The 27,689-nt window shown below is 35.0% G+C and overlaps 2 protein-coding genes across 2 annotated transcripts; one reads left to right on the plus strand and one right to left on the minus strand.

The window, feature by feature from the left end:
• Positions 1-447: 447 nt before the first annotated feature.
• On the minus strand, positions 448-4,242 carry LOC306876092 (anterior gradient protein 3-like). Its single transcript, XM_079427010.1, has 8 exons — positions 4,148-4,242; positions 3,449-3,570; positions 3,285-3,348; positions 3,160-3,212; positions 2,554-2,630; positions 2,364-2,427; positions 813-896; positions 448-589 (listed from the first exon to the last, which is right to left on the minus strand). Exons 2-8 carry the CDS (start codon positions 3,543-3,545, stop codon positions 522-524), a joined length of 507 nt encoding a protein of 168 aa, XP_079283136.1. The 5' UTR covers positions 3,546-3,570; positions 4,148-4,242; the 3' UTR covers positions 448-521.
• Positions 4,243-6,197: 1,955 nt separating this feature from the next.
• On the plus strand, positions 6,198-27,177 carry LOC306875841 (TRAF3-interacting protein 1-like). Its single transcript, XM_079426585.1, has 15 exons — positions 6,198-6,478; positions 7,777-7,845; positions 11,227-11,388; positions 13,167-13,295; positions 13,536-13,931; positions 14,176-14,256; positions 15,782-15,857; positions 16,025-16,045; positions 16,544-16,628; positions 17,054-17,143; positions 17,833-17,956; positions 18,040-18,076; positions 18,205-18,278; positions 25,985-26,208; positions 26,736-27,177. The coding sequence occupies exons 1-15, from the start codon at positions 6,356-6,358 to the stop codon at positions 26,899-26,901; spliced, it is 1,857 nt and encodes a 618-aa protein (XP_079282711.1). The 5' UTR covers positions 6,198-6,355; the 3' UTR covers positions 26,902-27,177.
• Positions 27,178-27,689: the final 512 nt, after the last annotated feature.

The following is a 27,689-nucleotide window of genomic DNA, read 5'->3' on the forward strand; positions in this document are numbered from 1 at the left end:
ATTTACTCGGAGCTTCTGCTTATTTAGAGCATTAAATTGATGGTTATTATGAAATAGGCTTCTGTACACAGTGTGTTCTGCCATCTAGTGTTTACTCTGTGTCACTGCATAATGGAAGATGTTTGCAATCTTCCTGGTTGTGACTCAAATGTTGATTCTTATTTTGCTTCCTTGATCCTTTTTACAAATCACAGAAAAGTCATGCCTCTTAATCCTTGAACAATGGAGGATGGATTTGCCTTGTGTAGGCTACTAGTTAATGGATTTAGCAACTGTTGTTCCTGCTGATCTTAGTCCAGTAGATCATTTTGTTTTACCTGATGTTGCCTAAAGGTCAAGTGAATCCAGAAGCAAAATAAACCCTGAATAAACTCGCATAGTTTCCCTCTTCCTTCATACCTTTGCACTACTTCTTGCTGTTAAAGGAATGCACACAGAAACATTATTACAACTAACAGACTTTATTTAAAGTGAAATATTGTTAGTTGCACAAAAAAACTGGGTAAGCTGTCGTCTATCCATCACAGATCATCATGCTTCTTGTGTTTATCCTTGAGCAGGATCTTGGCTTTCCCCATGTTCTCTGCCACTGCGCACACACAGAGATATAGGAAAGGGCCATGACTAACTAATGTAGTAAATCAAATATAAATTTTCAACATTAGCACATTAATGCATATAAAGTAGCAGAGGATGTGTTGAGTGTGAATAAACAAATGAACAGCTCGGCTCTGCTGTTGGGAGTCAGAAAGAGCTTGACAATATAGAGCTGGAGCTTCTCAGCGGAGCTCATTAGAGAGAAAGACACTCACAGATGTCCATGTCGCTCGCCTCGTACGTGTACATTCGGTTGGCGTATTTTCCAGCAATGTCAGCTCGCACAGTCAGTGATGGATCTGGGTGGAAGAGGAGAGAAGACGGAGAAGAGTGAATCTCACCAATAACATGATCCTTCAGAAATGAATCTCACCAATGCTAAATCATTATCAATGTTGAAAACAGTTGTGCTGCTTAATATTTTTTGTTCAGATCATTTATTGAGGAATATAAACTTATGCATTTATTATAAATAAAAATCGGTAGCATTTTTACAATTTGTTAACATTAGTTAACAATAAAAAAATACTTCTAAAGCATTTATTAATCTTAGTTAATGTTGATTCCAACATTTACTAATACATATTTAAATGTATTTAAACGTTGTGTCTATTAATGATACAACATAAGCAAACATGGACTAACAATGAACAATGCTAACGTTAACAAAGATGAATAAATACTGTAACAATGTATTGCTCATTGTTAGTTAATGTTAGCTAATGCATTAAATATAGTTTACAAATGGAACTTTATTATAAAGTGTAACCAAATCTTTTCCAACATTATAAATGTATTTTTTATTAAATGTGTCCTAGTTAAATAAATATATTTCTTTCATTTGACACTGAAGAGTAATGGTTGGAAATTCAGTTTTGTCATCATATACACTCTATAAATTACTTTTTTAAATGATTTATAATAAAAGACAGATATTTTAAATTGTAATAATATTTTGCAATAGTATGGTTTACTATATTTTCGATCAAATAAATGCAGCTTTGGTGAGCATGATAGTCAAAATCCTTCAAAATCAATAAAAAAAATTAAGCAAACTTAAAAATTTAAGGCAACCAGCTTCCGCAGATTTTTGAGTTCTCTCAACGTATTGTTGTATAAACTTAAAACAAGAAGTTGAAAAAACTCAAAAATCTGCTGAAGCTGGTTTCCTTAAACATTTAAGTTCTCTCAACGTTTGATGTTTTACAGCATTGTAAAAAAAAAAAAAAAAAGTTGAGCAAACTTAAAGTTTAAGGAAACCTGCTTCAGCAGATTTTTGAGTTTTCTCAAATTGTTGTTTTAAGTTTTAAGTTTAAACAACAAAAAGTTGAGAGAACTCAATAAGTTCCTAAAAAAAAATTTAAATTTTTTTTTTATTTTTTTTTACAGTGCACCAGAGACTGCACTGTCCTAATGACACCACAATAGTTATTGTTTCTGCTATTGAAATCACATGATTATACAATATTATCTGGTAATCCCAATTTGGTAAGTCATTACATTGAACTGTTTAATAGGAAATACACTGTAAAAAAAAAAAAAGAAAAAAAAAGAAGAAGAATTGAGCCAACTTAAAATTTTAAGGCAACCAGCTTTTTGCATATTTTTGAGTTCTCTCAACTTATTTTTGTAGGAGATTCTCAACTTTTTGTTGTATTATCTTAAAACAACAAGTTGAGAAAACTCAAAAATCTGCTGAAGTTTGTTGCCTTAAAATTTTAAGTTGGCTCAACTTTTTTTGTTTTACATTGTATGTGAAAACTCACCAACAAACAAGATCCTGGGGACATAGAAGCCATCGGGGGCCAAGTTAATATCAGTGGTCTCATGCTGAAAATCACAATCACAGGGACCATTAGTTTGCTCTTGCAGTTTCAGATGCATTTCTCACTTCAGTGTCTGCTGAATATTTGACAATATTTGTACTTTTAAAAATAATAATAATAATAATTGTACCACTAAATTTAGCATGATTAAATCTGATTTGGCCAGCCTTTGAATAGTTTGATGTTCAACAAAAGCCTTTTTCAGAGCTAAAAGAAAGCAAATAGAGTACAGAAAGAGATTAATACATTGACATGCAATAGCATTTTATGCAAACATGCAATTAAGATCAAACACTTGTTACTTTCGGATTGTGATTTAAAACTATTGTAAAAAAATAAAAAAATAAATTGATTAAAATAAATGAAAAAAATTTGTAGATTTTTAAATAAACATGAAAAAACAGAATATTTTCTAAATAATATTTAAATAAATATATCTATTTACATTACATTACATTTAATCTTTGTTTTTTTGTTTTTTCACAAGAAAATATATAATTTCCTTTTCAAATTGAATGGGGCCCCTCACTCATGGATGATGATTTCGGGGATCAATGGCATCTAAAAGATTGAAAACCCCAGATTTAAAGGAACAGTGCACCTTTATTTCTTTACTATACAGGTTTGAAACTAGGGTGAACTATTTATTTAAGCACTCTTACATGGATCTATGACACAAAGAATTCATCTATACATTTCATAACTGATCATGATGCAGAATGCAAAAGATGCAAACCTTTACTGTGCGGACAATCCTCCAAATGATGAATGATCATCAGGGGCTTCTTACTATGATAAAACAGATATTTAAAATCTGATCATATAACAGACGGCATTTAATCTGATTGCATCTTAAGGTACCTTTCAATCGCTTTAGACAGTCCTTCTTCATACGTCTGAACCCAAGTGATATCATCGCCCCAACCTGAAAGAAATGCAGACATTTTTCCATGATCAATTTTCCACAGCATCAGATCAAAATAGACTTATTTGGGTCTGTTTATTCATATGCAATTCACTAATACCTCTTGATAGAGTTTGGATTGTCTTTTTTTTCCTTTGCGTAGAGACATCACAGAACACAAGACACAAAAGTATTATGCAGATCATCCAGTTCTGCATGATTGTATAGTATGTGTTATGTGTCCTGAGAAAGAAGAGAGGATAAAAAGGGAAGACAAACGTGATTGCTTTGTTTTATTCAACTGTTTTTAAGGTTGGGTCCACCTACTGACATTGCATGGCATTCTGTTAAACCGATGACAAGAGCCGTTAAACTGGACAAACGTGCTTGTGATGCTTTGTTCTGACAGGAACGAATAACAAAAGTTCACCTGACTATCAAAGAGCATTTTAATTTGAGAAACTATCAGTTTTATCATTTAACTTGATGCTATTAATTAGAACTACTATCAGCAATTTGACATACAATAATGTACACATGCCTTGTCCTGAATAAAAATGCAATTACAAACTGAAAGTAAAGCTTTTCTAATAATAACTACAGTTACAGATATTTTGCAGTTTCTAAAACAACGTACTTTTCATTCAAGCAAGTTTGGAACGAAATGCAAAAGAAGCTCAAGTGTGTCAAATGAGAGTGATGTGAAACTAAGACTCCAATAAACAAACCAGCATTTATATATGGATAATAAATTCAGATTCAGATCAATTCTTAAATAAGTCTGAGAAATGAAGAAAACAGGAAGTAAAAAAGAGCCTACCGGGAGTGAAACAGGTGAACCAGATTAACTGTCCCTCTTTCCAAGCCGACAGCAACTACTACGTTGTAAGTCAGGCATTTTTATAGTCTCACTATGTGTAACCTCCCAAACAGGTTTTGCATGCAGGCTATACAGAATTCATCTCACATTTATTTAGCCAATCACAGAACCATCTACTGTATAGAATAAATAGAGTTTTTCATCTGAAGATATCTGTGGTTTCTTAAGTCATTTCATTGTAGAAAATATTCTTTGCCACATGCTAATTTACTCGTCCAGGAATGAGCTTTGAAATCACATACGCACACAGTTATGCAACAAGCTCAGCAACCTGTAGTCCTGTATGCTTATTCATTAACCTGTATTTGAATTTTTGTGATTTGAGGATATTAATATTGGAGGCTCAGCGCTATCAGTTTTAAAAGTAACAAGACTTCCCAGCTGAGTAGCTTGTTTGTTTGTTTTAAAATAATTTATTTAGTTATTTATCTATTTTAATTGTATTTAGTTTAGTTTAGCCATTTTTGCACTGTTTTTTTTTTCTTTCTCCTCTCTAAACTTTTCTATAGACCACTAAAACTCTCTTTTGGCCATCAGTTTGAAAACCCCTAATTAAAATACAAATCAAATCATACATAAACATTTAGATTTATTTATTTATTTTAAATTAATGTTATAATTATTATTATCTTTTCATATTATTTTAACTAATGTATTAATTAATAATTATTTAAAAAATAATATAATAAATTCTTTAATCTAATCTGTATATCTTTATATTTTAGTTATTTGTTATATCACGTATTTGCTTCTTTTTAAAGTAATTGTTTAATTTAAATCTTGTTTAAATCTTTAATTATTTATTTATTTTTACAAAGTGTGTGTTTATTTATTTATTTATTTTTGGTTCATTTTTTTGGACATTTACTATTAAAATGATAACCTTTCTATTAGTGCTGTCAAACGATTAATCGTGATTAATCTCATCCAAAATAAAAGTTTTTGTTTAAATAATATATGTATGTGTACTGTGTATATTTATTATGCATATAAAATACACATACATGCATGTATATATTTTAGAAAATATGTAATGTTTATATAAACACATAAATGTAAATGCATGTAAATATTTTCAAAATATATACCATATGTGTGTGTATTTATACATAATAAATATACACAGAACACACACATATATTATGCAAACAAAAACTTTTATTTTGGATGCTATTAATCATTTGACAGTACTACTCTCTATTTTGTTATTATTAACTAAGGCATAAATAAAAAAATAAGATACATTAGTTAAAATATTATTATCTGAATTCTGTAATCTAATCTGTATTTCTGTTTATTTAAGTTATTTGTTATATTGTGTATTTGCATCTTTTTCAATTAATTTAAATAAAAAAGTTATTAATTTAAATCTTGTTTTTAATTTTTAATTTATTTTTTTACAAAGTGTTTATTTTTAAAATGATCTTTTTGGGGTTCTATTTATTTAAGCTATTTGTTATATTGTGTATTTGCATCTTTTTAAATTAATTTAAATAAAAAAAAATTATTAATTTAAATCTTGTTTTTAATTTCTTATTTATTTTTTACAAAGTATTTATTTTTAAAATATTTATTTTTTGGAGTTCTATTTATTTAAATTATTTGTTATATTCTGTATTTGCATCTTTTTAAATTAATTTAAATAAAAAAAATAATGAATTTAAATCTTGTTTTTAATTTTTTATTTATTTTTTACAAAGTGTTTATTTTTAAAATATTTATTTTTTGTTCTGGTTAATTTTTTTGGGACATTTACTATTAAAATGATAACTTCTCTATATTGTTATTATTAACTAATGCATAAATAAGCAAATATTTATGAATACATTAGTTAAAAATAATATCTGGATTCTGTAATCTAATTTTTATTTTTTATAATGTATTTGTTTCATCCGGTCGGTTTAATCTGACATAAGCTACAGTGTTCTACTGCTGTTTGTTGTTGTCATGGACACCTGTAGCCCTTGGCGAGCGCCTAGGTTCTGCGCATGCGCAGAATCTGCACAGCGGAGGATTGTGGGATAGAAAGCTATCGCCAGGGCAACAGCAAGAGTTTAGCAAGCGGAAATCTGCTGCTAGCAGAACAGTAACGGCGATTAATTATCAAAGAAACATCTTTTACACCAAATACCGTTTTAGTTTGTTGCCATGAACGAATCTGTAGCCAAAAAGACCCAGGAGACTCTGGGAAAAGTGATCAAAAAGCCTCCTCTGACAGAAAAGCTGCTCAGCAAACCGCCGTTTCGATACCTGCACGATATCTTCAGTGAGGTGAGTTACTTAAAACATTATTCTTATGACATAAGTGCTGTTTTATTTCATTCACCGTCTACAAATTTACCTTTATACGCTTCAAATCCAGTTTATATATCTCAAAGCGCTAGCCTGCTAATGTAGCCTGCGCATAGTCTTCAAAATATGACAAATAAATCTCACTAAGTTATATGTTTGCTTGATGTGTAAATATCTCTTATTAGCTTTAGTATTTGAATGGCTAGAGCTTTGCTTTAGTTTCGGGGCTTAGGTGATGTTGGTGTTTTGATGGTGGCTAATATATTTACTAATACAATAACTGTTAAAATACTGTCATCAATATCATCTTTCTTCTGTCTGGGTTTACTGTCGGTGCATTCAGAGCTCTTGTTGAGCTGTTTACCTGGTTACTAGGCATAGCTCCACATGGTTATGCAAACTAAACTCAAGGGTTTTGCAATCTGGGTGTCCATGTAATGTAGATGATCTTGACATATTCATGGGATATAATCTCAATCTAATGCCAGAAAATAGAAAAAAAAAATGTTTGGCAATTTTTTGGGCTGTTGATTTTGTAATTAGGAGTATATTCCCTCAATAAACGACAACAATTGCCAACTATCAAACTGTTTTTTTTTTTTTTTTTCTAAATTCCACACTGTTAAATACCACACACTGAACACATTAAAACAGAAAAGCAGAAATGCATTGAAAATGAATAATAATAATAATTCCATTTATTTATTTTTGTTTGACATTTTATGTCATATACATGCATAATTTATATATGTCAAAATAATTTCTAGCATTTAATCAAAAACCAAGGTGTTCATCAGAAACATCAATTCTGTCAGGTGTGTCCAAACTTTTGGTCATACAGGTGAGTTGGTTATAGACAGCATTAGGTAAAGGAAGAGGACAGTTAAGGATGTGTGGGTGTGTTTGTGTCCAGAGATAGGCCCAAGGTTTGTAAGCTCAGCTAAGATTAGCTAGACAGATAGAATCACACACCGTCTGTCAACTGCGTACTCTATACACCTCTTGAGTTATGCTTGTCGTAGTATAATGTTGTGTTTAATCACATTTTGTTTTCATCCTAAATATTTTAAAATTATTTCTCCATCATTATATGCCATCATTAATGTGAACAGTTTACAAAAGTGATTATATCTTTGTAGTGCTTTGAGTTGCTGCTTGCATAGACTGTTCCAAATCAATCAGGTTCGGTTTCAGTTTGAAGGCAGTGGACAACAAGGCAGTCTTTATGTTTTTGGATTAAACACTTGGTTGTAAAATCCTGTTTTCTTATTTTTTAGGTAATACGTACCACAGGCTTTATGAAAGGACTTTATGGAGAAGCAGAGATGAAGTCAGATAATGTGAAGGTAAGTTACCAATAAAAAACTGTCAACTTTTAGAGGAATGTTCAGGTGGACAGTTATTTTTGGCTGGCTATTCTTCATCCCAGTGGTCATGTGCTTGATATACACTACCGTTCAAAAGTATGGGGTCAGTAAGAGATGTTTTAAAGAATTTGATACTTTTATTCATCAAGGATTCATTTAATTGATCAAAAGTGACAGTAAAGATGTTTTTAATGTTATATTAAAAAATATGCATTGAACAATTCATCAAAGAACACTGAAAAAAAACATATCATGGTTTCCACAAACATATTTAACAGCCAAACTACTTTTAACATTAATAAGGAATATATCAAATTTTAAAATAAAGTAAATTGTAATCATATTTCACAGTATTAATGTCTTTACAGTATTTTCGATCAAGTAAATGCAGAGACTTCTTACATTAAAAAAATCTTACAAGCCTAACCTTTATAACAGAAGAATCATATTTTGTCAAAGCTGTAATTTATTCATGTAAAACTTATTTTAACAAGGGGATAAATGACTGAATGCACCTTTTAAGAAGAATTTTAGGCTATATATGTGTGCATATATAAATGTGCAAACTTGACATTTATTTCTTGCTTATTACAGTACTACCTTACAATCATATGACAGTTTTATGTTCCTTGCCAATTAATCCACCTTCTTGGCAGTGATACATCATGTTACAGTTGACCTCTCGTATCTGCCTGATCTTCTGCCTCATTAAGTGTTCATGGATTCTATAGCCACAGTATCTCAGACTTCCACTCTGCTGTGTTTTTTGCTGTTAAGGTGTTGACATTATCAGATAACTAAGTGTAACTTGACTCTCCATTTAATTAGCGTGCCAAAGTCCAACGTTGTGGTGAGTCATGAGGTGTGATAAATCTCCCTGTTAAAAGCTTCGTGCCTTTAACTAGCTTTATTTCGATCAGTATCAGTGACCCTGTAAGAGATGCGGGTTACAAGAACTATACTCTGTGTGCAAAGTGAGGAGTTCACGTCTGATCCTTCTCCAAATGGGGAGCAGTCTGAAAGCGCTCTGGCCTTTGATGTCCCAGCATGCATAATAAATGACCTCCCCACACCTGTGCAAAGCAGGACAGCCTGACGGTATACCATGACATTATAATGTTTTAATAGCGCCACAGTTTGCACACTTTTCAGGGGAATCTATCTACAGATAGCTTACTTTTAGCTGTCTATACATAATAACTAGGAGTATTAAAATATTTTGATACCAAAAATTACATAGAAATTACACCAATTTTGTAAAAATCATAATAATGAAATTATATAATTGTATGTAAATGTATAGTTTTTGCAGTTTTGTATTGCTGTCCTGATTCTGATTTATGCTGATTTTAAATAAAAAATAATTGGGAATTATATTGTATTGCATTAAGGAATTTCACCATTGAGGAAAAAATGGGAATTAAATGCTCAAAATGTTCAGTGTCTGGACTCATTATGCTAAAGAAAGTATGGAGAGAAAACTTGCTTTAATGTCATAAGGCATAAAATCTTAATGGTCCTAAAATGTGCTTCATTTCATGCAAAATCAGGTTTTTTTTGTGTTGAAATGCATGTGGCATGAATATGTTTTCATCAGATTTGCATGTTAGAATGATTTCTGAAGGATCATGAGACACTGAAGACTGGGGTAATGATGCTGAGAATTTAATTTTGCTGTCACAGAATAAGTTATGTTTTCAATTATATTGAAGTATATATTAAATTGTAATATTTCACAATATTATTGTTTTTACTGTAAAATGTGCTTAATTGTCATTTGTCATAATGCATGATGTCATTTAATGTAAAATATATTTTTTCATTTTGTGTTGCAATGTATGTGACATTTTCTTAAAATTCGCCTGATTTTAGTGATTAGCTTTATGAAACATTCCTATCACATGGATATCGTGTAGCCAGTAGTTGGTTATTAAACACTGCTGAGTGTGTAAAATCATAACAGATCACTTCAGCGCACAGGTAGTTGTGCCGCTGGGACCTCATTAGGAACCTCATGAAGTATGAAAGCATTAAATGGCAATATGGACAGTTGCACTTCATCATAACCAGCAAAGCAGAAATACAGAAAAAGAGGGTTTAATGGAGTGGATGCATCATCAAGCTGCTGGTTATGTACTATTGTCTTCAAAGCATCAGGATAACTTTAGGTTCTTTGTGTAGAGTGCAATTAAGCCTAAACCTAAAATAACTAAGCTATACTGAAATAATAATAATAAAAAAAAAAACATTTGGTGGTGACCAAAAAGATTTTCCTGTTCTAAAAATATATTGTTTTCTTGACATAACATGTTTATGCAACATTTAATCATGAAATCTGATACTGATATTCTGTCAGAAAGTTACTAAACACACCAAAGTGCCACAGGTTTTTTAAGAAGAATTTACAGAATGAGACCGACACCACAAATTATTTACATAAGATAAAGTTACAGATCATCTTGATTGTACTATTGTTACTATAAAATGTGTAATTGCCTGTATTTATTTGATCAAAAGAGTAAAGATGGTAATCTTGTTTTTATTATTATTGTTATTTTACCTCTGTTTTTAATATTTGCATATATTGTAAAAAGTGATTTATTGCTGTGATGTAAAGATGATTTTTTTCATCATTACTGAAGTCTTCAGTGTCATATAATCCTATGGAAATCATTCTAATGTGCTGCTTTGGTGCTCAGGAAATATTGTTATCAATGTTGAAAACATTTATGCTTCTTAATATTTTTGTGGAAACTGTGATACATTTTTGGGATTCTAAAAGAACAAAACAATTTTGAACTAGAAAAATATAAATATATTTGATCATATTTGGTTAACTGAATGCATCCTTACTTGATAAAAGTATTTTATAAAAGTATCTTAGCGACCCAAAGAAATAGATTTTCTTTAAAAATATAAACATTTTCTATATCTTTCAAAACGTACAAAATTCTAAATATATCAGATATTATTATATTCATTTGAATAAGATAATAATGTTTGTTGATGATATTAATGAAAGTAAATTAATGTTACTGAGAAGCATATTTTATACAGAGTGTCCCTGGAGACTGGTGTTTGGCCCCTGTGTTTGTAAAGGTTTGAAGTGTCTGCCTTAATATTTGTCCACTGGCTGTTTTCTGCATCCTTAGTGGCCCCAAGCAGAATTCCATGAATATGTTTGTTTAAGTGGCCCAACTGTGCTAGCAGTAACAACCTTGGCTTATGCAGTGGTGTGTTTCGGGTGGACTACCTGTTTGAACAACGGCAGACTGGGGCCGTGTTTGAAACTTGTTTCAGAACAGACACTATGTTTGCAATTGTGTTTCAACTGCTCTATTCTCTTCATGTACCCTTCAGGACAAAGACTCAAAAATAGCATTCCTTCAGAAGGCTATCGATGTGGTGATGCTGGTTAGCGGAGAGCCCTTGGCTGCTAAACCCGCCCGAATCGTAGCCGGACACGAACCAGAGAAGACCAACGAGCTGCTGCAGGTCATTGCTAAGTGCTGTCTCAACAAGGTCAGTCCTGCGATTAAAGACCACTCAGCTACTATACTTCTATGTTGCAGGATTCGCTCAAAGCCATTTAACTAGTGAATGACTCAAGACTAATGATGTCCAAGCAGGGGGTAATTTATAGACGTATTAATTTAATTGCACCCTTGAGCTTTTCTGAAGGTTAAGGAGCAATGGAACATCGCCAGCAGCGTTATCAGGGGAACCCACTGATGCCTGCAGGGCATTGAGCTGAATGACAGCTCTGCTGCTGCTCTACAGCACATTGGGATATTTTGTAGGTTGCAAGAGAAAAAGACATGCCACAGTGGTGAAAGTTGCTGGATGGCTAAAGATTATAGGGGTGACCCAGGTACTGGAAAATTGTCAATCCTGCTCTGTCACCTTTGAGTCTTTGAGCAAAACATTTGACCTTTTATTGCTTCAGGAGGATTTGTAGGTAGCTCTGAATGGTAGCACCACTTTCTTTCTTCTGTGGGATGCATTTGGAAAATGTTGTTGTTGCTCTTATCCTACATAATGGTAAGGGACTCTCAAGCTCCAGAAGGATGAAAAGTACCATAAAATTCTTAAAGCACCATAAAATTATCATAAAATACTCCATATGACTCTTTTCCAAGTCTTCAGAAGTCAAATGATAGCTTTCTGTGAAGAACAGACCGAAAGTCATTTTTCACTGACAATCTTTCCATGTGCCCAGCTCTCAAATCTCTTATGCATTTGTGAACAGCATATTGAACAAGTTTTTGGCATTAAATTAATTAAAATAAATTAACCCTTAAATTTAATGTGTGCTGTGGATATAAATGATACATAAATTGTATGGTTTGTTAAGAAGAGGTGCTGTTCATTTTTAGTTTTAGACCTGGAGGACAATAAAATAAAATTGGGCGGGGGGAAAAACAAATCCCATTTGACTTGAGCCAATAAGCAAAACCCTCGCAACTGTAAATCAACATATTCAGAAAAACACAAGTGTTGTTTTTGTTATCTAAAACTATTAAAATCATTTTTGTTAACTGAAAAAAGCTGAAATTAAATAAAATATAAACATTAAGTGGAAAAAAACACTTAAACTTAAAAAACTTAAATGAAAATTAAAAATGTTGCCTTGGCAACTGACTGAAATAAATTTTCTAAAAAGTTTCATTTGAAGTACTAAAATTAATAAAACTCAAACTAAGGTTAAATGTAAATATTTTAAAACATAACAAAATGATTAAAACTTAAACTAAAATTAAAACTAAAAACATGAAAATAAAAGCTGATTAAAATAATAATACTATAATATTGAAATAATAAAATAACTAAACAATACTAAAATAACACTTTACAACATATAGATCACCCACAATACTCTGTTGATAACAGTGAGTTTTGTATCAAGCACCACCACACGATTTCTTCAGAAAATTTAACAACTTTGTTAGTAATTTGTCAGCCAGTCAAGTCAAATTTACTAGTATAGTGCTCTTCAAAATACAGCATTGTTTCAAAGCAGCTTTACAGAAAGTGATAGTTTGTGCACACATATTTAGCCGATGTTTTTATCCAGAGTGACTAATAGTCCATTTATTCTTATGGATTGTTCATGGAGTGCATTATCAGCCTACTTCTTTTTTTTTTTTTTTTGGTCACCCGCCCAGATCATTAACCACCATGCAACCCCATCTGTTTCTGAATCCATTTTTGTTTGGTGTAAGATCTTACTGAGGGTTGCTTGGGACTTGTGTTCATTATATTAAGTTGTTGTTAAACAGCATGTTCTGTCCTTGTTCCAGCTCTCCAGTGACGAGGCTGTTAGACGGGTGTTAGCAGGAGACAAGGTGGATCAGAAGGGGAAGCCCAGCACCTCCAGGTCCCAGGACAAGGAGAACAGAGAGGGCAGGGAGCGCCACCGAGACCGTGAGGTTAGACCTGCTTGAGGCTTTGACCCAGTGACATTTTCAGCTGAACCAGAATTTTCTGTTGTCTTAAATCACTATTCATTCCTCAACTTGCCCCCCTTGGGATTTTTTTTATTGTGCCTTTTTATTTTACTCATGAAATCTGTTATTAAGACTTTTGGGTGCTGATGGAGCTGTTCGGTTTATTTGTTATGAAAGTGATATGTAGAAAAATATTTAATGTAGACTCTGGCTGTTGTCCAGGAGAGGAAGGGCATCAAGGAGAGCAGCGGGAGCCGAGAGCAGAAAGATCCAGATCAACCGAAAGATCAAGAGAGCAAGAGGGACGACAAGGACCGCCGGCGAGATGCTGAGAGGTCAGACAAGGGACGCGAAAGAGACCGGACAAAAGACAGAGACAAGGACAAGAGCCGGGATCGGGAGAAAGACAAGACCAGAGAGAAGGAACGCGAGAAGGAAAAGGACCGCATCAGGGACAAAGAGAGGGATAAGAAAAGGGAACGGGAATCTCACAAAGACAAAGACAGAGAACGAGACAAGGAGAGAGATCGCGAGCGTGAGAAAAGACGGGAGAGAGAAAAAGAAAAAGAACGACACAGAGAGACTGATGAGAAGCTAAAGGACAGAGGCGATAGAAAGGTTTGCTCACATGATTTTATGGTTCTGTAGCTTTGCCATATGAATGACCAATTTTACCAGCATTTTTCCATATCAGATTTACTCTCTTGCACTTAAAATCCCATTTAAACCGAGAAATTAAGTTTTAGAATTAAACAAAAATTAAGAAATATTTCTAGACCTTAAAGCAAATTCCTGTAACATGTAAACTCTAAGTCTCACTCACAGCTTTCAATACCTAATAACAGCTCGTCTTCTATCATAGATCAAAGCAGCAGAGGAGATCAGCAAGCCAAAGCCTCACCCAATGGTTGCGAGTAAAATACATGAAGCCGAAGCAGATGAGGTAAGATTGATTGATTCCTCTCATAACCTCTGTTTACGCCCTTTGCGTTTGTTCTGTAGGAATGGGCCATCATCAAGGCTTGTTGACGTTTATTGTTCTTGTCTTTGTTCCTCTGAATTGGAGGCCGAGGGCGGTGAACTGGAGGTACGAGTCTGTTGTGATGTCAGTGCCTGCTTTGCTTCGCTGTAGAATAATGGGTGTTTTGCATATTTGGCATTGCGCAAGGACAGTCTTGATGGTACAGTTTGTTTTATCAGGCCTCATCGGTTAGGATTTCTTTCTGACGCGCAGGTTGAGACATGAGTTAAGAATTTTACCTGCCGTGGTAACATTTTCTCTGGTCCTGAATATTTTTTCATTTTAAAAGTCTCAATGTACACTACTATTCAAGTTTGGGGTCAGTACTGCATTCTTCAGTGTTACATGATCCTTCAGAAATCATTTTAATATGCCGATTTGGTGCTTAAGAAATATTTCTTACTAGTACCAGTATTGTAAACAGGTGTGCTGCTTTTTTGTGGACACCTTGATGCATTTCTTAAGTATTCTTTGATGAATAGAAAGTTTAGAAGTCTTTACTTTCACTTTTGAACCGTGTAATACATCCTTGTTGAATAAAAATATAAAAAAGTTTTACTAACCCCATACTTTTAAATGGTAGTGCGTATGAGAAGCAAATACATTTGCAATAAACATTGACATTTCTTCTCAAGAAATGAAAAGTGAACTTTTTTTTTGAAAGCTCAGTAATTTTTTAATTTTATAGACCATTATAAAGCATAAATTGACAAACCTTCTGGACCTCCAGCATTTTGTAAACAGAAGCTACATTTGATGTGTATAGTGGGCCAAAGTGCTCAAAATAAAATAAGTATATGGAAAAGGAGCCTATGGACAGATTTTTTTTTTATGTGACAAGAGGCAGAATTATTTATTTATCACAAATCACTGTAAATAACAACAAACAAAAAAACGGCAACAATGTATCACAAACTTGGATATTGCATTTCTAGAAAATGTTAACTTATTTGGAGCTTTTTGTGCAAGTTTGTACTGTTTTCTGGGTAGTATCCCTAAAAGTGTTTTGCTTTAGAATGTGCCCTTACATACCCTCTGAAATTGTAGCTTTGTGTTTTATTTCCTGACTGTAGTTTTGTCACTTCATGTCCATGTGTCTTCGCAGCTTCAGGCTAGTTGCTATAAGAGTATTACATAAATGTTGAAGTCTTAAGGCCCTTGTTGCGTTTTGTTTTGTCTTCATTCAGCCTACAGATCTCTCTGAAATGCAGGTAATTTCTGTTTGTCACAAGAAGTGAAATCTGTTTCCTGCATTTTCTTATTGCCTGACTCTATGATGATATTTAATTTGTGCAACAGCAGCCCAGAAGATAGTTTTTTTTCTTAGATGGTTTGTATAGAAAGAGAGCCACGTGTTTATTGGCTAATGTCAGTTTAAGTGCTCCACAGTAAGAGGAACTCCTAGTGGAAATGCATGGAAACTAATGTCTTTCCTCATTTCTTTCAGGCTGAGAGTCCTTCCCGGATCCCAAGGCCCTCATCGGCTAAAGGACAGCGGCGGTGGCCCAAAACAGGGGGTCATGGTACTAAATGTCTTTCTTAACAGACCCTATTAATTATTGATGTAGAGTGCATTAATGCGTTGTTGCATGTCCAGCTTGATCTGTTTAGTTGTTTCTAGCAGCACGTCAGATGTTGTTTAATGTGATTAGTCTTAAATGATGACATGGATTGTGTATCTCTGTTTCAGATGAGACTGACAGTGAAGGAGGTGAGTCTTGTTTTCTTTAGTGAGCACCAGGGTCCAAATCTAACTTTCTGTTATACCTGCCAGTCGCTGGTGACTGTTATTTAGACTATAAGTATTACATACTTAGTATTTTTACCAGCCAGGAAACTGTATTTAACAAATGAAGCAAATAAATCTTTTTTTTTTTCTCCTCTCTAATAGAAATTGCAATCATAATTCATAATGCTTGTATATACGGCTGCATGATTTAACCTTAAAATCATATTTTACTATTTTTATAAATTTCAAAAAAAAAAAATACAAGTTTAAATGACAAATTTGGGAAGTTTGATGATGCATGTTATAAGCAACTCAAACTTGCAGCACTTTCTGCGTACCGAGCTGCTCCGAGACACCTGATCACACCACTTGTGTGTACATGAACACAGTGCAGATTATATAAACACTGAAGCCTTGATTAAAAAAAATGTATTGTTTACATTTTCTATAAATATCTATTCTTATTTTTCTTTCTTCCAGAAGGGGAAGCCCTTTCAGCAGAGAAACCAGTCCCCATTGAGAATGGAGATATAACGGATTCTGTGCCATCTCAAACAACACATAGGTTTGAACTTTCTTTTTTTTCTTTCTTAATTAGTGGTAATGATCCCATAAGTGTGTTGATTTAAAGATAAAAATGGCTACATTTCCATCCAGTGATAACAAAGTAAGCCAGTGTGATAATGTGCTGAGGTGTTTGTGGGTGGATGGAGTGTATCATATATGCCCCCGTGAGAGATTGTCTGGCAGTGGAAGCCACTTATGCAAATCCCTCGCTTTCACTGCACTGTACCGCAAGATCTAACCACAAGATATCACTCTCATCCAGATCATTACTCTTGGTTCTCAAGACTGTTTTTGTAAGCATTTAGCCACATAGGAACTTTGTGTTACTTAAACTCCCCACGCATAAAGTCGCATGCATACTTTACGAACAGTACTTGTGTATTTCCCGTGTGAACGTATTTGTTTGAATGTTTATGTGAGTAGACGGTTACCGCGGCCTAGCAGCGCACGACCGGCAGCCCCCCGTGTCAAACGACAGGAGAGTTACACTGATCACGTGACCCCAGCAGAGAGGTGAGAGATCTCACTCATCAGGCTCTCACTTTCTCACTTTTATATTAAAGAAGTAAGCCACAAGCTGGCTGCATTACAGTGGTTTTACTTCAGGTGGGGGGTTCTTACCTGTAGTACCCCCTAAACATTTTGTAATAGGGATATACTTTACCATTCAAAGTTTGGGCATGGTAATAATGTTTTGTTTTTTAAAGTCTCTTATGCTCACCAAGACTGTATTTATTTGATCAAAATACAGTAAAAACAGTATTATTGTGAAATATTATAGCAATGTAAAATTATTATTTTCTATTTTAATTTATTCTTATAAAATATCATTTATTCCATGATGACAAATGTGAATTTTCAGTGTCCTACAGATTATTATTTTTTTAATTAATAATTCAGTTTTAATTTCTTAGTATTTTCAATGTTGAAAATAGCTGTGCTGATTAATATTTTTTGTGAACCATGGTACATTTATTTTCAGGATTCTTTAATGAACAGAAAAACATTTATTTGAAATATTTTGTAATATTGTAAATGTCGTTGCTGTCACTTTGGTGCATCCTAGTTAAATAAAAGTATTAATTTCTTTTTTAGAAAAGTTATACTGACTCCAAACTTTAGTAACCTATGATAAAAGATATTATTGTTCAAGAAAAAAAAAAAAAAAGTTGTAATTAAGCATTTTTTCTCTGGCTGGGCAGTGGCAAGACCCCTGCAACTGTCATTTTGGATGGCAAGAAGCTCTCTGAAGATGAGGATGATGAAGATGGGCAGTTTGTGGTGGAGGAGGCTGCTGTGCCTCCTCCTGACATACCTGAAATTGAGGTAGTGTAGATGCTCTATGTGTATGTAGTATTGAGATAAAAAGAAGTCATGATTTGGACTAATTGTCTTATGTTTCATTACAGCGCAATTCACTTGAACTGCAAGGGGACGACAAACACGGTGAGTCATGTACAATAATAATTAATCCTGAAATTACAATTCTGCCATAAATGTTGAATTATGTGAATTAACCCTTTAAAAGCTCACTTCAGATCAGGAATCATTGAATGGTTTTCATTTGTTCGTAGGTGGACTTGTGAAAAAAATCCTAGAAACAAAGAAAGACTATGAATCGTCTCCATCCACAAAGTCAAAAGAACAGGTATGATGTTATATTTTGTTCACATTGATATCACTAGGTGGCAGTGCTATTCCATCTTACGCGGTCCAAGTTTTATTTTTTCACAACAAAATTCCTGTAACGTGAGTAAATGTATTTCAAAATCTCTTCATCAAGGGAATCAGCATTTTTGTGCTCTGCAGTACCTCAGGGATGCCTGACCCAGTGCACCGTCAGTTTACTAAAGAAAGCAACTTTGCAAATGGAGTGGAGAAATGCAATTGCAGTCCCTCAGAGCCACTGAAGTGTTATTTTCTTCAACGGAGCTTAAATAATTAGGGCAAAACAAGCATGATGGCACCGTTCATGCTGTTTAGATATTTAACATGGTTAACTATTGTGGCCTGTTTCTTTGTGAATTTTTATGGTTTTGGTTACTGAATTGCAAATTGAAAATCAGAATGTGCTGGTGGCTTGGAGTTGGAGCTTGCTTTTGAATTTCGTTTAGGTCTGAATTGTTTTAAGATTAACATTTTTGGGGGATTTTATCTGAAGTGTCCTTTGGCCCATGAGAGTATAAAGATTTATCAATGGAATATAGATTAGTATTAGACAGTATTTCATTTCCAAAAAGCAATAAAACGGATTTCATTCTTCGGGCACAATTTCAGTGTGGTTCAGGCTATATACTTTTCTTCTCTGGCCAGATAATTTGTGGAATGATTTTTCAGGACTGCTGGAATATGATTGTCAATCCAAAGTGGCACTTTATCAGTGTCTTCCCATATTTTAGCTTGAATTGGGCTGTTTGTGAGCCAGTGAAGATGAGAACAATGTGATTTGAGTTTTGAAGCCGTCCTTTCCATGCCCTGGTGGAAGGGGTCATGTGCACTGGGTGGTCTGCCCTAGCCGGAACGATGGTCCGGTCTATCTGTCCGTCACTGGCTGTAGGCCTGATGGATGCAGTGTTTGGTGGTGGACTTCATGATGCAGAACCCCCGCTCTTTCACCTCGACTTCCCACCTTAGTCACATGCTCAGAGAGTGAGTTGGCAGTGGGGACAAAAAGGGATGGGAATTGTAAAGAATTTCATGTAACAATTCTGGTTTGTTAATTTTTAGTCATTTAATTTTTTTTTTTTTTACCAATTTGATTCAGTAAGAACAATTTTATTTCATAATCTCTCAGCTAGAAACTCTTGTACTTAAATGAAATTTCAGATTTTAAAAGAACTTTAATAATATTATTAATAAGAAAAGGTTATGACCAATTTGCATATATTCCAGTCTAAATAGTTGTGATCTAATTGGCTATAATTCAGCATTTTCTTTAAATTAGTTTTTCAGTTTATATTCACTACTGTTAAAGAAGTAAGACTTTTTTTAAAGAAATTAATATATTTATTCAACAATCATATATTAAATTGATAAAGTTACAGCGTTACAAAAGATTTCTGATTCAAGTAAATGCTGTCTTTTCTACTTTATATTTATCAAAGATTCATGACAGAAGATGCTTTCCACAAAAACCATTAAGCAGCACAATTCAGCATTAAAAAATAAATGTTTCTTGAGCAGCAAATCAGCATATTAGAAGGATTTCTGAAGAATCATGTGACACTGAAGGCCGAAAATTCAGCTTTGCATCACAGGAATACATAACATTTTAAATAAAACAAAAAAACAGTCATTTTAAATTGTAATAATATTTCTCAATATTACTGTATTTCTGGTCAAATAAATGAAGTCTTGGTGATCATAAGAGACTTACTGATTCTGAACTTTCTAACAGCAGTTTATAGGATATAAAGGTTTTTTTTTATTTAATTTTTAGCTCCTATTAATTCAAAAGCTTAAATATAAGAATTGGAAGTTCTTATATTTAAAAATGCAATTGTCATTTTGTTGTATAATGAAAGTAAATGAACAATGTTTAGTAGGGTTGATGTCAAAACTGAAGTGGCACATCTTTTTGGAGTTTGACTGAGTCCCCATTACGTTTTATTATATGGAAAAGAGCGGTTAATAAGTTCATTAACTTTTCTCCATATGGAAGAAAGAAAATGATACAGATTTGGAATGACATGACGGTGAGTAAATGTTACAGTTACAGTATTTTGTTCATAGAAGGCATGAGCTCTGTGTGCTTCACCACTGGCGCGATCCTGTTTGGTGTTCAACCTCTGCCGCACACAGTGAGCTGCTCCCAGCTGGCCCTTACAGCCAGCGCTTCTCCCTCCTGTGTTCTTGATTTCAAAACAATCAGACTGGATTTCCTTTCAATCCCAAATAATCAAATTAGATTTCCCCCATAAAACGCAAGCCAACTCCAGGCTGGAATCTGAGCGCTGCTGGTCGCGCTTTCCTAATTGACTCAATTTAGCCTCATCAGCTCTCTAAATTCTCCTTCTTAATTGCAGTGCATGAAATGGGCGTGTGTTTTCGGGGCAGTACATGTTAACTGGCACACCGCACCTCTCCTGTCTAGTCAGCTGTATTGAAAAAAATCTATAATGACTTCCTTCCTGACTTCAAAGGGGGGGTGAAGGTCACCGCAATAAAGCGGCTGCTCTCCTGTAATCACGGTGTAACATCCAGGGTTAAAAATGTCAATATTGAGCTTCCTTATCCTCCCTGACAGGTTTGAAGTTACAGCGCTCATAACTCATTCTACAAATATGAGCTTTCGCTCTCAGATCTCTCCAGGATTTTGAGTTTATGGAGATCGCCACATCAAGTACGTATGACTTAATCTCTTCGGAACGACCACAGAATTTAGAGTTTTGACTATTTAGTAATTCCAAAGGTGAAACTGAGCCAATGACTCATTCTGTGGCTTTATTATCTTGAGCTTTCCGTTCCACTTCGTAAGTGAAGATTTACCTCGCCAGGGTCGACAGAACTTCATTTATTATGATCCGCTAGGCCGTTATTTTTTCATTTGACTGAAATAACAGGACAGATGCAATATTGCGAAGGGCCGTTTCACCATCAATGTTCATTTTGCCGTACATTTTGCTGCTGACCTTTGTTGTGACCCTCCAGATCACGTGTATATTATTCTAAGATACCTCTTGTAGGGCGTCTTTTTTGTTTTGAGAGTATTGGCCCCTGACAGCAGCTGCGTTTTCATAAGCTTTTTTTTTTTTTTTCCTCCTTCCTTTTCCCTCTTTTGCGCCATCAAATTAGCCTGATGAAGGTTTGCAATGTATAAATAAACCCCATGGCACACAAATGGATGGCTGTTGAGTGAATGCCACGCCAGCTCACGCTCTGCAGAACAGGCAGGAAAATAAATAGTCATCCCTTCAGGCCCGTGTCTTTGTAAACATCTACCTTTTTGTTGGAAATGTTAAGGAAATGACTCTCGTTGCATTCCTCAACAATTTGCCCTCACAGAGAGACGATTGACATCTCTGTGGAATGACCCTGGAGGTTGCGGTGAAATACCACGGTTTGGGTCTCTGAAGTCTGATAGCGTAATTGGTTGCGTTTTAACCTATTATTTCAGTCCTACCGCTGTCTGGTTCTCATAAGCTGAACTGTCATACACTGTGGTTCTGTGGTGATCCGCTGAGCACGCAAGTGCAGGACGGTGATCTCAGCGGTGACCCCCACGGGGCCGAACTGACCCTTCCATCCTGTGTACATGACTCTGCCTCTCTGCACTTCACTTCATCTCAGCTATTTTTATGATGTTGCTGGACGAGGCCCATGTTTTCCCCAAGGAGGAAACCCCTAAACATTGTTAAACAATTAATCTCTACCCTTTTAGTCAGTGTTGGATGCAAAGACCCACCATGGTGTTTTTTTTAATACCAGCAGCAGGCTGTCTAAAAAGGACCACTGCTCATGTTTAATTCTTTAACCATGTAGTTTAAATAAGGTTTTCTGTAGTTTTTAAGTTTTTTAAAGTTTTTAAAGTGTAAACAATGTGCTAATATAGTCTGTTAGAATGCAGTGTCCAACCCAACGTGCTATAGCAGATAAAACGAAAACTGGTAGAAATATGTTAAATTTTTGATTATTGTTTCTGTCTGCCGAGTTGTCCTGTTCTAGCAGGCTGCATGCAAAAATAAACGCACCACCAGTGTAGTCTGATTCATAACCAAATGATTCATTTGAGCAGCTATGATTCATTTTTACTCATGTTGCTGGTTTAAATCAATCTGACGAATAACTGAAGGCATCAACAGTTACTGAATCAACATCTGACTCACTTACTGATCTGCAAGTTATTGCTCCTTTCAGTGCTTCTCGAAGATGAAGTGTGATTTCTGTGCCACTAGAAGTATAACTAAACTGCATTGTATTTTAAGCAGTGAGTTTAAGGACAAAACTACCTGTCTGTCCAAACAGTGATATATAAGCAGAGTGTTTGATATTATTTTTCCAATTCTGTTTGATGCTGCTGGTGGCGAATAAGTGACTCGTTTATTTTTAAAGTTTGTCATACTTGTCCTAACCACAAATTAAAAAGGAAAAGCGGTTCTCCTTTGTATTAATGTAAGCCCAGTTTATCTCATGAATCATGTTTGAACTGAACATTTCAGATCCACAGAACCGTGACACAGCACCACAGCGGCAAAGTGGATGTTTGTCAAGTTTATCATTCTCAGGAGGACTGCAAGACTGATTTTCCTTGCCAGAGCTCTAATTTGAGCAGTGCTGTTCTGCTTCTTTTCGTACTTCTTTATTAGCACTCTATAAATCATGCATTTTGCATGCATTACTTCATTAACCAAATTGGGCTTGCAGCTGAAGGCTCAGATCCACATAGCGAAGTAATGAGGCATCCTGGTGCAAGAGGCCTCAGCGTCTCTGGGAGCCACCTGCCCCAGGCACACCGACTCCATGTCCTGCTTGTGTCACTGTCTGAGATAATGGGAAAACCTGTCCTCAGATGCCTCGTGCAAAACAAATATTTTTCTTGGGTCCAGTGAAGAGAGGGGAAAATGAGAGCCCCTATAAACGATTGATTTATGTCCTCTGAGACAGAAAGCTGAAGTTTTTCTTTTCTTTTCGACTAAGGGGTGAGGTGCAGGAGGACGCCAAACAGAGCGAATCCGGCCTGGCCTTTGCGCTCCACGAACAGTGGGCCGAATGTGCTGGCCGGTGTTTGTGTAGAGAGGGTGTTTAGGGGCCAGGGAAACCACCCACATTGCAGACAACTATTAGACATTTCAATCCGAACACACTTGTAAACCACAGAGAGTGGGGAAAAAAAATTAAGGTAGTCTTTCTTCTCACGCGTTTGTTAGAGTTCTAGAGCAAAGCGGCATAGTTAACCTTTGAAGTGTTTGTAATGTAGTTACCGAACTCTATAAAGTTATAACAATAAACATTAAGTTTCAAAACAGATGATTAGAGACTGGCTCTTTGTGAAAATATTTTCGGATTTCAAATCTTAATAGCGTTTGACTAACTGTATGTATGTGTGGACTAGGTGTGCGAGTTTATATATTTTAGAAATAAAGTAATATTAATAAGTAATTAAGCTTTTATATATATATATATTACAAGTACTTAATTTTTGGAATCTGATTACATAATCTAGATTATATGTAATCTTTCTACAATTTTGTAATCTTAGATTATGTGTTACTTTCCAAACCCACTTTCCAAATATTTTTATGATTTATTTGTTTCATAATACACAGAAGTTTTTTACCATTACTAATATTAAATATAATGATTTTTACACACCATTATAATCTGTAGAGTGAAATTGATTGAGAATCGGGTTATGAATCGATTCACGGAAGTGAAGGTTTTGAATCACATAAAATGAATCAAACTTTCCAACTCTAACACCATTTTTGCAACTAAAGTTTATTAAACCTTAACGCTCTCATACTTACAAGTTGAGACACAGAGGGATTGCGATACAAGTCTAATGATGCTTAATTTCCAAATAAAAAGCTCATTAAAATCATCGAGATATTTGCAGTGTTATCCAGTTATGTATCGCCGGAAAATATATTCTAAACATGTCGATTACATTTAACACAGTGTTTTTGTAATGCTCAGCCTATTTTGCTAAGGAAGTTTCTGGTTATTGTATTGTCATGTAGCTCAGGTTTGACGTGTCCCACCTTAGAAAGGAAGTTGTTGGTGTTTATAGCCAGAATGACATGAACAGCTTGAAACGAGGTAAATGTGAAGTAGTTGTTACCGAATACTGTTGTAAAATAACTTCACTGCCATAGCCTGTTACTAAAATAAACAAAGTCACGTCTTGCACGAGGGTGTGTGTGTGTCTGAGTCGGACGGAGGCAAGAGTAAAGCCTGTTTGGCCTAATGCCACACATAGCCTGTGGCCCCAGCTGAGTAAATAGACACGGGCCCTGTTTGCCAGGGGGGGCCTTCTTGTGCTCGGCTGAAGGGTGACTGGGGCAGACCAGGACCCCCCAACCACACCGCATACAGAGGAGGCCTTCAGTAACCACTCACTCACATTATAGATCCCATGTCTCTTTCGTTTTGATCTTTATATACATTGCAAGGTTTGTATAACCCCTGCCTTGAAATTCTAAACATTTGTAGCCTTGACATTGAAAACCACTAAATGCAGACTTCTCCCTGCTGCTTTTTTTCCATAAAGTATATTGTTGATGGGTATAGATTTCCTCTAACCTCATTTATAGCATTCATCTGAAGTGCTCCCCTGTGGGAGCGACTTCCCACTAGTTATTTAAAAAAATCAGCTTCTTCAAAACTCCAAAATGAAGTTTGTTTGGGGGAGTTCAAGACACATTGCCAAAGCAAACTTTCCAGAAATTTTTTTCACACTGGTAAGCACCTTCAAACTACCATTGGTCCATGTGCTCTGGGTCTTCACCTTCTTTGACGTGGAAATCTTCTCTAGTTCAGTCAGTTTGTTTGTTCTGTCGAGGTCAGACATGAGTAAAAACATGAACACACTAAAGAGCTGCTTTATAGTAGAAATTAAGTTGTAATTCTAATTGAAAGCGACACTGACACTGGTATTTCAAATAACTCACTACCCCTAAGCAAAGAGCGGAAAAGTTCATCCACAAATGAACATTTTTGACATTTACTCACCCTCATGTCATTCCAAACATGTATTTGACTTGTAAAAAAAAGATATTTTGACAAATGTAAACAACACAACAAAAAAATTTTTGGAGTTCCAATGTTGTTGTTTTGGACCCCATTGACATTGTATGGATAAAAAACATACAGACATTTTTTTTAATATTCTTTTGTGTTCTACAGAAGAAAGGTCATACAGGTTTGAAATGGCATGAGGGCGAGCATGCGATGCTCATCCAAGTGCAAAGCTATGTATATAAAGGCTAATTGTCAATTTACACACTGAAGAAATTTACAAAAGCTGTCACTGGGGCTTTACCCTTTCAAAAGGTGCTAATATGCACCCTTTAGGGAAATAAGGTACACCCCAGTGATAGCTTTTGTACTTTTTTTCCCCAGTGTCCAGACAACAGTTAACATTTGTTTACTTGAATTTGCACTTTGGACTTTTGTACCTTATTTTCTGAGAGTGTATGATGATTGGGTTATCCTACAAATACACAATCATAGCTTCATGTGGAAAATCTGTCAAAATGGGCCATAAATGACAATGGATCGAAGAGAAATTAGGCAGTCGTTTAGTCGTTGACAGAAGAGGGGAAGAGGGTGAGATTTCAGTAAAAGCAGTCAGGAGGTGTGACATTGTTTTGAGACTAGTGTTGATCTTTTTCCTGTGGTTCTGTCTTTCTGCAGGATCGGTCATTGGTGTCGGAGTCGTCTCGCAAGAAGGAACGTGAATTGGTGGCGAAGGAGATCGAGAGACTGCGTTCATCCATACAGACGGTGTGTCGCAGTGCTCTGCCTCTGGGCAAGATCATGGACTACATTCAGGAGGATATGGACTCCATGCAGAACGAACTGCAGACCTGGCACAAAGAGAACAAGGAGAACGCACAGGCTCTGCTACAGGAACAAAGGTGCACATGCATATTAGTTCTGTCCCTAACTCTAGTTAGCTGTCTTGCTGGATACTGCCTACACAGACAGCATCCTAACTGAAGTGAAACCTCTTACTCAAAAGTCATACAAATAATGATCCTCACACAAAGTGCTCAGGAGCTGACCTTAAAATGGATTTTAATAGAGCATTAACAAGTTACAAAGTTAACAAGCAAGGTTTTAATATAGGTTGTAATAAAAATGCATACAATTGAAATTTTGAGTAGTCCATTTCAATTTTTTAAGTGCTTTTTTAAGAATATAAATGTATATACATTTTCAAAATATATACTGTATGTGTATGTATTTATATATACATAATAAATAAACACTACACATATTTTGTAAACAATATATATTTTTGTATATATAATTTTTTTTTTTTACTTGTTGGTTGGATGAGCCAGTTTTGGGATCCCAGTATTTATAATGATTGAGATATCCAGCTGCTTTTGAGTGGTCTTTGTTTTTTTTGCGTTAAGCCGTTTCTCTGTCTATATCTCAGAATCACAGACAGCGTTGTGGAACCTTTGAAGGCTGAGCTCAATGAACTGGAGCAGTTAATCAAAGACCAGCAGGACAAGATCTGCGCAGTCAAGTCCAACATCCTGAAGAACGAGGAGAAGATCCAGAAAATGGTGTCCAGCATTAGCGTCTCCTCACAAACGTGAATATCAGCACATCCCAAAAGAAACCTGAAGCACTGAGCAGCAGGGAGAGCTCCTGTTAATAGACCCCAATGTCTTTGAGCCGCACTGGAAAGAGTTCAGAAGGTGCAGGTACAGTCAGGAGTCACTCTCCTCAAACCCCCTTCAAGTAAGGTGCCTTCTGTTAGACCCAGGATCTGTTTGCGCTGGTCCATTGGGATTCTCGAACACACTCACACGTCTGCAGTAGATTTGCACTCGTCACTTGCTTGAAAGATAAACGTGTGTGTGGTCACCATTCTGATGTGTCCTGTATTTTTTAAATAGGACTTTAATTGCTTTCCATGGTCTCTTAGGAAAACAGACTTTATTTTATTTAGCTTTTTTCCATTCAGACTGACAGGTGTTTTTTTTCTCACAGGAGAACATTGGCAATATATCATATATGTATATATAATTATTTATATATGTATATGTGTGCATAGAAACTATGGAAGCTTGCTTCTGCCTTTTTTCTTTTTTTCTGGGATTAAATAATAAAATAGGTAATTACAACTTTTATCTCACAGTTTGAAGTTTTTCATGAAATTCTGAGAAGGAAAGGCAGAATGTAAGATAAACTTGCAATTGCAAGAAAAAAGTCAGAATTGTGAGAAAGTCAAGGTTTTTTTTTTTAGCGCAAAAAAAAAAGTCAGAGATGTAATCTCGGAAAAGCGAGAAAGTAAGTCCGAATTCTGAGTTTACATCTCGCAATTCTCAAAATTGTGAGTGGAAAAAGACCAAATTGTGAGATAAAAAATCACTTTTTTATT

Source organism: Barbus barbus (genome assembly GCF_936440315.1).
Source record: "Barbus barbus genome assembly, chromosome: 10".
NCBI classification, from domain to species: Eukaryota; Metazoa; Chordata; class Actinopteri; order Cypriniformes; family Cyprinidae; genus Barbus; species Barbus barbus.

Excerpts from the sequence above, each read along its gene's own strand:
- LOC306876092 (XM_079427010.1), bottom strand. The coding sequence starts at position 3,545 with ATGCAGAACTGGATGATCTGCATAATACTTTTGTGTCTTGTGTTCTGT. Across the intron at positions 2,428-2,553 it reads TAATCATGCTAAATTTAGTG|CATGAGACCACTGATATTAA; the intron begins GTACAATTATTA and ends TGTGATTTTCAG. Across the intron at positions 590-812 it reads GGCGAGCGACATGGACATCT|TGGCAGAGAACATGGGGAAA; the intron begins GTGAGTGTCTTT and ends GTGTGTGCGCAG.
- LOC306875841 (XM_079426585.1), top strand. The coding sequence starts at position 6,356 with ATGAACGAATCTGTAGCCAAAAAGACCCAGGAGACTCTGGGAAAAGTG. Across the intron at positions 11,389-13,166 it reads CTAAGTGCTGTCTCAACAAG|CTCTCCAGTGACGAGGCTGT; the intron begins GTCAGTCCTGCG and ends TCCTTGTTCCAG. Across the intron at positions 13,932-14,175 it reads AGGACAGAGGCGATAGAAAG|ATCAAAGCAGCAGAGGAGAT; the intron begins GTTTGCTCACAT and ends CTTCTATCATAG.